Source organism: Montipora foliosa, chromosome 3 (assembly GCF_036669935.1).
Source record: "Montipora foliosa isolate CH-2021 chromosome 3, ASM3666993v2, whole genome shotgun sequence".
NCBI lineage: Eukaryota > Metazoa > Cnidaria > Anthozoa > Scleractinia > Acroporidae > Montipora > Montipora foliosa.
Genome location: NC_090871.1, coordinates 65379112 through 65389111, shown reverse-complemented (window position 1 = coordinate 65389111; position 10000 = coordinate 65379112). Strand labels below are relative to the sequence as shown.

General features: G+C 38.4%; 2 protein-coding genes across 8 annotated transcripts in view; both read left to right on the top strand.

Annotated features, from left to right (window-relative positions):
* Nucleotides 1-10000, top strand: part of LOC137997969 (tetratricopeptide repeat protein 28-like) — a 42287-nt gene that overhangs the window by 901 nt on the left and 31386 nt on the right. For 2 of the 7 annotated variants that reach the window (XM_068844319.1, XM_068844321.1), the window contains exons 2-10: nucleotides 234-281; nucleotides 536-584; nucleotides 1573-1621; nucleotides 2316-2363; nucleotides 2610-2658; nucleotides 3351-3398; nucleotides 3649-3697; nucleotides 4309-4355; nucleotides 4603-4651. The gene's annotated coding sequence lies outside the window, so the exon portion shown is untranslated. Of the gene's footprint in view, nucleotides 1-233; nucleotides 282-535; nucleotides 585-691; nucleotides 751-1572; nucleotides 1622-2315; nucleotides 2364-2609; nucleotides 2659-2746; nucleotides 2825-3350; nucleotides 3399-3648; nucleotides 3698-4308; nucleotides 4356-4602; nucleotides 4652-10000 lie in introns of those variants that run through there. The other 5 variants (XM_068844320.1, XM_068844322.1, XM_068844323.1 and 2 more) reach the window with 5 other exon arrangements.
* Nucleotides 1-10000, top strand: part of LOC137996234 (uncharacterized) — a 21465-nt gene that overhangs the window by 9807 nt on the left and 1658 nt on the right. The window contains exon 2 of the mRNA XM_068841649.1: nucleotides 9086-10000. This exon is cut by the window's right edge and continues 558 nt beyond it. Within this exon, the coding sequence (XP_068697750.1) occupies nucleotides 9086-10000 (915 nt within the window). The remainder of the gene's footprint in view (nucleotides 1-9085) is intronic.

The window sequence follows — 10000 nt, the reverse complement described above, 5'->3', positions numbered from 1 at the left end:
CAGTGTTCAACTTGAACTGCTTCACTGATCAGTTGCGCAGCTTGCTCGAGTATGAAATCACTTCTCCTTGCTGCTCCATTTGTTAGTTCTCTTGAGAAATTTTCGGTTTTCTGCTCCATTTCTACATTTTTATTGCATACTAGGCATAAGGGAATTTTGTTATGAAAGTTAAAAGTTTTCCTACAAGATTCGATAATTCATGGATAACCACATTAAATCATGAAATTTTCTAGGATCATTTCTTGTCGTCGAGGACCTCGCGTCGATTAGCATCCAGTTTGGTAAGTTGCTCACTCTTACTCGTTTCTTAATAACACGAACAAGTAAATTATGTGTGATAAACCAGTTCTGATGAATTTTGCGTTACTTTTTGTTGTTTTCTCTTTACTCACTGTTGGATCAAGTTAGTGACTATGTCAGAATTCCTTATAAGTCTATTTTCTGAAGTGACCACCGTCACTCTTGATCAGTCAAAAAGGGAATGATGCACCCAAATGATCCACCAGTATCATTTATCCCTTAATTTTTTGTTCAGCTGGATTCATCATTCCTTCTCAAAAGGTTTTAAAGAGGAACATTGCAAGGTATTTCCCAATATTAGCTTGCTGGGTGTAATTAGATATTTGTCTGTCGTTGCAAGGTAATAAGTAACAATGAGCTTGAGGGGTCACGGTGCTAAATATTTGTTTCTTGTGTGATCCAACTACAATGTATATAATGCCCTCCATTCTTTTCTTGCACATCGAGAAAGTAAGTAAGTAAATGATGTATCTTGAATTGTTTCTGAACACAGAGGGTTTTTGGTTTTTGAATCCGCTTAGATTCAAAATTGAGGGTGTCACAAAGCAAATGACGACGAAGAATGCATTCCATCAGTTTTAGCCATAACAAACCCTTAATGTCTACTCGCTTTAAAGTCTTACTTAAAGCTAAGCAAGATCGGAGCCTCATATAATGTACCCGTTCTCATTACAACTTTGAACCTCGCCGATTTAAACCATGCATTACTTTAATTGTTCGGAGCAATGGAACACTCATCTCACCTCGATCAGTGTTCAACTTGAACTGCTTCACTGATCAGTTACGCAGTTTGCTCGAGTATGAAATCACTTCTCCTTGCTGCTCCATTTGTTAGTTCTCTTGAGAACTTTTCAGTTTTCCGCTCCAGCTCTACATTTTTATTCCATGCTAGGCATAAGGAAATTTTGTTACGAAAGTTCAAAGTTTTCCTACAAGATTCTATAATTAATGCATGAATAACCACATTAATTTATCAAATTCTTGTCGTCGAGGATCTCGCATTGATTAGCATCAGTTTTGGTAAGTTGCTCACTGTTACTCGTTTCTTAATAACACGGACAAGTAATTTATTTGTGATAAACCAGTTCTGACGACTTTCTCGTTACTCTTTGTTGTTTTCTCTTTGCTCAGTTCGGATCAAGTTAGTGACTATGTCAGATTCCTTATAAGTTTATTTTCTGAAGTGATCACCGTCACTCATGATCAGTTGCGAATGACATGCACACCCAAATGATGCACCAGTATTATTTATCCCTTATTTCTTTTTTTCAGCCAGGTTCATTATTCCTGCTCAAAAGGTTTTAAAGAGGAACATTGCAAGGTATTTGGTAATAATTATTAGCTTGCTGGGTGAAATAAGTTATTTGTCTGTCGTTTTGAGGTCATAAGGAACATTAGCTTAAGGGGTGTAATAACTTATTTCTTTCTTGTGTGATGGAAATGAACACTGCCCTCCATTCTTTCCTTACACATCGACAAAGTAAGTAAATGATGTATCTTAAATTGTTCCTGAACACAGAGGGTTTTAGTTTTTGAACCCGCTTAGATGCGAAATTGAGGCTGTCACAAAGCAAATGACGATTAAGAATGCATTCAATCAGTTTTAACCATAACAAACCCTTAATGTCTACTCGCTTTAAAGTGTTAGTTAAAGCTAAGCAAGACCAGAGCCTCGTATAATGTGTGCGTTCTCATTACAACTTTGAACCTCGCCGAACGAAACCATGCATTACATTAATTGTTCGGAGCAATGGAACAGAGTCATCTCTGAGTCACCTCGATCAGTGTTCAACTTGAACTGCTTCACTGATCAGTTGCGCAGTTTGCTCGAGTATGAAATCACTTCTCCTTGCTGCTCCATTTGTTATTTCTCTTGAGAACTTTTCAGTTTTCCGCTCCATTTCTACATTTTTATTGCATACTAGGCATAAGGGAATTTTGTTATGAAAGTTAAAAGTTTTCCTACAAGATTCGATAATGCATGGATAACCACATTAAATCATCAAATTTTGCAGAGTCATTCCTTGTCGTCGGGGACCTCGCATCGATTAGCATCCAGTTTGGTAAGTTGCTCACTCTTACTCGTTTCTTAATAACACGAACAAGTAAATTATGTGTGATAAACCAGTGCTGATGATTTTTGCGTTACTTGTTGTTTTCTCTTTACTCACTGTTGGATCAAGTTAGTGACTATGTCAGAATTCCTTATAACTCTATTTTCTGAAGTGACCACCGTCACTCATGATCAGTTGGGAATGACGCACCCAAAAGATCCACCAGTAATATTTATCCCTTAATTTTTTGTTTAGCTGGATTCATCATTCCTTCTTAAAAGGCTTTAAAGAGGAACATTGCAAGGTATTTCCCAATATTAGCTTGCTGGGTGTAATCAGATATTTGTCTGTCGTTGCAAGATAATAAGTAACAATGAGCTTGAGGGGTCACGGTGCTAAATATTTGTTTCTTGTGTGATCGAACTACAATGTATATACTGTCCTCCATTCTTTTCTTGCACATCGAGAAAGTAAGTAAGTAAATGATGTATCTTGAATTGTTTCTGAACACAGAGGGTTTTTAGTTTTTGAATCCGCTTAGATTCAAAATTGAGGGTGTCACAAAGCAAATGACGACGAAGAATGCATTCCATCAGTTTTAGCCATAACAAACCCTTAATGTCTACTCGCTTTAAAGTCTTACTTAAAGCTAAGCAAGATCGGAGCCTCGTATAATGTATCCGTTCTCATCAACTTTGAATCTCGCCAAACGAAACCATTACTTGAGTTTTTCGGAGCAATGGAACAGTCATCTCACCTCGATCAGAGTTCAAATTGGACTGCTTTACTGATCAGTTGCGCAGTTTGCTCGAGTATGAAATGACTTCTCCTTGCTGCTCCATTTGTTAGTTCTCTTGAGAACTTTTCAGCTTTCCGCTCCAGTTCTACATTTTTAATGCATACTACGAATAAGGGAATTTTGGTATGAAAGTTAAAAGTTTTCCTACAAGATTCGATAATGCATGGATAACCACATTAAATCATCAAATTTTGCAGAGTCATTTCTTGTCGTCGAGGACCTCGCATCGATTAGCATCCGTTTTGGTAAGTTGCTCACTGTTACTCATTTCATAATAACACGAACAAGTAATTTATTTGTGATAAACTAGTTCTGATGAATTTTGGGTCACTTTTTGTTGTTTTCTCTTTACCCAGTTTGGATCAAATTAGTGACTATGTCAGAATTCCCTACATGTTTATTTTTTGAAGTGACCACCGTCACACTCATGATCAGTTGCAAATGATGCATCTTAATGATCCACCAGTACTATTTATCCCTTAAATTTTTTTTCAGCCAGATTCAGTATTCCTGCTGAAAGCGTTTTGAATAGGAACACTACAAGGTATTTGGTAATATTAGCTTGCTGGGTGTAATAAGTTATTTGTCTGTCGTTGTAAGGTAAGAGGTAACAATTAGCTTCAGGGGTCACGGTGCTAAATTATTTGTTTCTTGTGTGATCGAACTATATACTGCCCTTCATTCTTTCCTTGCACATCGAGAAAGTAAGTAAATGATGTATCTTGAATTGTTCCTGAATAGAGAGGGTTTTTAGTTTTTGAATCCGCTTAGATTCAAAATTGAGGGTGTCACAAAGCAAATGACGATTAAGAGGGCATTCAATCAGTTTTAGTCATGACAAACTCTTTATGTCTACTCGCTTTAAAGTCTTACATAAAGCTAAGCAAGACCAGAGCCTCGTATAATGTATAATGTATGCGTTCTCATTACAACTTTAAACCTCGCCGAACGAAACCATGTATTTTGAGTTGTTCCGAGCAATGATGAACACTCATCTCACCTCGATCCGTTCTCTTCAGAACTTTTCAGCTTTCCGCTCCAGTTCCACTCTTTTTGCATATTAGGCATAAATGATTTGTGTAATGAAAGTTAAACGTTTTCCTACAAGATTCGATATTGCATGGATAACCACATTAACTCATCAAATTTTTGCAGAGTCATTTTTTGTTGTGGAGGACCTCGCATCGATTAGATCCATTTTGGTAAGTTGCTCACTGTTACTCGTTTCTTAATAACACAAACAAGTAATTTATGTGTGATAAACCAGTTCTGATGAATTTTGCGTTACTTTTTGTTGTTTTCTCTTTACCCAGTTTGGATCAAGTTAGTGACTATGTCAGAATTCCTTATAAGTTTATTTTCTGAAGGGACCACTGTCATTCATGATCATTTGCAAATGATGCATCTAAATGATCCACCGGTCTTATTTATTCCTTAACTCTTTTTCAGCCGGATTCAGTATTCCTGCTCAGAAGGTTTTGAAGAGGAACATTGCAAGGTATTTAGTAATATTAGCATGCCGGATGTAATAAGTTATTTGTCTGCCGTTGCAAGGTAATAAGTAACATTAGCTTGAGGGGTGTAATAAATTATTTGCCGTGTTTGTTTCTTGTGTGATCCAACTGTACATACTTCCCTCCATTCTTTCCTTAACCATAGAGAAAGTAAGTAAATGATATATCTGGAATTGTTCCTGAAGGAAGAAGATTTTAACTTTTGAATCCGCTGACGTTCAAAATTGAGCAAGTCACAAAGCAATATGACCATGAATGCACTCAATCAGTTTTAGCCATAACAAACCCTTATTAATGTCTACTCGCTGTAAAGCCCGGTCGGGGGTACCCCCATGTATGGGCTATATAGAAGGTAAATATTTTAAGCAAGAGCCGGTACAGCGTAGATTTGATTTTAGGGGTGTACTATATTTCGGCTGGCGAAACCAGCCTTCTTCAGGTACAATGAGAGTTTACATTGGATTGCTTTTCTGTACACATATATAGTAAGTGGATGTTGACGTAATACTGGAAAAATGTGATAAAATACGGTAGTTACAACAAATTTGAATTCAAATGCTAAGAGTAACGGAAAAATAACGGAAAAGACTGTAAATAATAAACTGAAATCTTATACGTTTCTTGGCGGATATTAAGACCGTTGGGATCAATTGTCCTGCCTTTTGAAATTAAAAAAAAAAGCTTCCCTGGCCTTACCTGCCTTACGGATAGAGTCTGTTGGAAAATATTGTTTCGATAGCAATTAGTTGCATGTCCTTAGTGATGTTGTGGCTCAAGTAAATTAAGGCCTGGGTCACCCAGCATTTGAACCATTTTTTTGAAAAAAGAAAAACAAAACTTAAGTAGTTTGCACCCGATTTTTCTCAGACTTGGCAGAAAGGTGCATTAGGAGCAGCCCTCTCAGCCTGTATTACTAATTTGGGTAAGGTAAAGTCTGCTTACGAGCCTAGGGGGCCCATCAGGCCGGCGCTTATCTCCGGTTTCTTTAGCATGAAGCGACTAGGAGTATTGCTACTCCCCCCTGGATGGGATGCCAGTCCATCGCAGGGTTACCCCCAGCATTAAATTCGCCGGTACCCATTTATACACCTGGGTGGAGAGAGGCACCGTGGGAGTAAAGTGTCTTGCCCAAGAACACAACACAATGTCCCCGGCCAGGCCCCGAACCCGGACCACTCGATCCGGAGTCGAGCGCACTAACCATGAGGCCACCGCGCCTCCCTTGTATTACTAATTTACTGGAAAGTAATATGATACCTTCAGCAACGGTTACTTTACGCGCCAAATTCGTTGGTTGTGTTCTGAAGCAAATTCCCACCACTAAACAAAAAGAAAGTCGGAAAGCAACAGTGGCTATGAATAGATGAGATACCATTTATTAGTTTTACGCTTGGAATCCCAGCCAAAATTATCCCTGTCCGAGGTGGATTCGATCGAGTTTTGGTTTGCAATAACAACACCATTCTCTTAAACTTTTTAGCACAAATAGTTGCACTCGTGGTTCCAACCGTGGTGAAGAAAATCAACATTATAAGTTTGCATTTAATTGAACTAGACCCTCCCTGAGGGTACACTGGGTTGCCTGTGGTACGTGCACCGTTCCAGACAATTTTTTCAAGTTGGGGGGTCATTAAGACCATTTGAGGGGTCACCCAGAAGTCATACCAGCAGAGGCCCGTTGGCTCACAGGTTCTCACACGTTCGTACGACGAAAAAAATCTGTACTTGCGTAATATGTAGCTCCAACAGTGCACGATATTGTTTTGGTATTGTCTATCATTGTAGTGCCATGGTAGAAGCCTTGGGTAAATAGCCTGAGAAGACATGTGGTTACTAGCAAATAACTGAACCCAGAAAGATTGAAGAAAATAAATGGGAAGTGAGAAACATTGGCTTCTGGGCTGACATGTTGATAAACTTCTTTTCACCACAAGTTTAAGCGTGCCCTCTGAGCATCTGACAGCTTTGTAATACTAAAGTTTTAAATTACTGAAGTTAATCCCTCTCCGGCGGGATTAGTGTGTGGATGGGTGACCAACAACATATACGCCTTCGTAAAACAGAAGCATTGGACCGAAAATACTATTAACCCTAACAAATGTGAACTTAGCAAGGTACAGATTTTGTTAGCTTGCTTTATGCAAAAACAAATATTGATGCAAAAGTAAATAAATATTGATACACAGTTTTCAGAAAGAGCAGAAGGAAGTTTCCAGGACGGTCGCTCGAGAATAACATATTTACGACATGAAAACAACATTAATTTTGAGCCGTGAATATAGAATATAAACAGTTACGATCAGCCACAAACATTTTGGGAGATTTTTGCTACGTTCAATATTGTTTTATTACGTTTTGGCTGCACAAATAAATCGCAAAATCGAAAGTGACATCGCCGGAATTCAGCGGGCGCCGTGATTACTAGTAAGTTACCGCGGCATGTTTACTTGCCAAACAGTGAAGCATCTGTGTCAAATGATGGCAAGATATCGGGTTTTCGTAAGTTTCTTTTTCTGTCAAGTGTTATAAAGTTTGACAATAAATGAGCGAATTCAAAACAAAGATCACAATCGCCCACCATTGTTTCTGCAAAGTCAAAAATTTACTCTCCAAGACGAGGTTATTTATCACCAGGTAATTCCATCATTTTGGAAATAGCAGCTACTTTATTATTCACCGGCGTCACAATTTTTTGCTGATTTTGGGGCTCATTTTGTTGAAACTCAACCACGCTTCCAACAGACCTGTTTATTTTCATGAAACCTTTCCTGCTTACAGAGTTATACTAGAAATATCTTTCATTGCGTGCGTGAAGACAAGAAACTCAATCGTGTCAAATTACCATGTACTTCAGGTTCAAACCCTTTCCTGAAGAACATTTTCCTTGAATAACGAGAAAATGCTTTACTATTGCCATAAAAAAACTATCCAGCACACATATAATAAAACATGATGAATTCATAAAGGCCACCTTTTCCAGCGAACAATTTTTTGAAACAAACAACATATTTGCTATTATTGCGTGCGTGAAGAGAAAAAACTCAATCGTGTCAAATATGCGCAATATTACAACAAACTAAAATTTCAGGATCAAACCGTTTCCATGAAGAACCGTTTCCTTGAATAATGAAGCACAAAATAGACGACAAGCTTCTTTCAAATAATTCTTGGCTGTCACATTACCTGAAGACTGTGCAGAGTTGATCACAGATCCACTTAAGTTGTTCGATTCGTTCTCTGTCTTTGCTGAACCCATAAGTTACCAGAGAATTTTCCATTTGGTTTCAGTGTTCTACATAACAGCAGACTTGGTAAATATTATTTTAGAAAAGCAGCTCACTTTGATTTCTGCTCGACGGGCGACAGATTGTTGTCGAAGTCCATTACTCGTCGCTTTTGAGATTCCAGGTGTTGGTTTTTCACCGCCTGCCTAGTTTATCCAACTGACTTTCCATTATTGAGCTCCATAAGGGTATATTTTGTTTAAGGATCCACTAAAACGCCATTCGCGTTACATGACTTTCGACGCCATTGCAGGCTAAGTTAATGATTCTCCTGTGTCCACCAGAGAAATCTACGCATTTCCACTACCCTCTCCATCCTAAGAAAATACGCGCAGAAGGTTCTATGCACAAAGATACCACTTACCAGGGGAGTGACAGCAAGACTTTTACCGACACGGAAAAAAAATAAAAAAAAATAAAATAAATAAACAAATCCCACCCACTTTCCGACTGGGACCCAGTAAAAACAAAAAAAGCTTTAAAACGTTTCAGATAAATCACAGAACTACATGTATAACAAGTCTGCAAAGAGAGATCCCCAAATCAAACCATAACTGGTTAAGGAGACAGAATTGGATGCTAAGCATTTTTATCTGCTGTAAAGGACCTTTCCCTGCTGTCCCATCAAAGATTTTTTTTTAGAAGTGTCTCTTCATACTCTTTCATGGCAACTAAAAAAAATACAGTACATATACTTTAATGATGCATGTAGTGATTCCCCTAAATCGCTGATCATTTCTATTACAATTAAAGTGTGTGAAGAGTAGACTCATAAGTTTGGGTCTCTACTTACAAACGTCCATAATAGCTTTCTCAGGCATTTTCTGCATTGATTACTTTCGTTAAAGTGACAGAAATTAGCATTTTACAAGAAGGAATCAATTGTCAGTCGTATACAATCATGTAATTTGCGGTATGAGATCTTTTTTTCTAACTTCATTATTCTTGTTAAAGGTTTACCTTTTTTTTTTTACAGGGCTATAGCATTTAATTTAAGGTGGCTCCCTAGAGTTATTACGAACAACGTACTTATAGAACGCGAGTTAGAAAACGAAACTTAGTCAATTTCCCTTAAAGTTTTCCCCCGTAGAGATTTACCAGTATGGATACTTTTAAAAATTGCACCGTAACCAGGATGAGACATGTTGTGAATCTGAAAGACGTTCTCTGGTTAAAAATTGGTTAAAAATTGAAAGAGAACTGAACAGCAAGCTCCTCGCTCTAAAAAGAGAAAATAAGATTGACGAAGCTACTTATCGCAAACTTCATTCCACAGATGGTTCTCTACCTGCCATTCGTGGCTCTATTAAACACCATAAACCTGGCTGCCCTCTTCGACCAATCGTTTCATGTATCGGCTCCGCCCTTTATAACACATCCAAGTTTCTATCAGATATCCTTTCTCCGATACAGAACCTTAATGGTTATTCTGTCCTCAACTCCTCCCAGTTCGCGAAACAAGTAGCTAACATCGAAATCTTGGACGACGAAGTCATGGTGTCATTTGACGTGGTGTCCCTTTTCACAGCTATCCCAGTGAATAAAGCTTGCGATTATATCCGCAATAAACTGAACTGTGACAACACACTACAGACCAGAACAAACCTCTCTACCGACGACATCATCTCTCTCCTTGACTTCACTCTTTCAAACAACTATTTTGTCTACAATAATCGCACATACAAGCAGATTCATGGTTGTGCCATGGGCAGCCCTGTTAGCCCTATCGTCGCTAACCTCTGTATGGAAGTGATAGAAGAGTCAGCCATCAGCTCCGCCACTGTTCCGCCAAGGATTTGGAAACGATACGTTGACGACAGCTTTGTTGTCATCAAGAAAGCTGCTGTCCATTCCTTCCACGACACCTTAAACGCTGTCGACCCTAAGATCACATTTACCATTGAAGAAGAGAACAATGGACAAATTGCCTTCCTTGACACCTTAGTGTCAAGAAAAAATGGTGTTGCTGTCATTGACGTTTATCGAAAACCAACCCACACTGATAGATATCTAGACTTCTCCTCACATCATGAGAGAAAACACAAAATC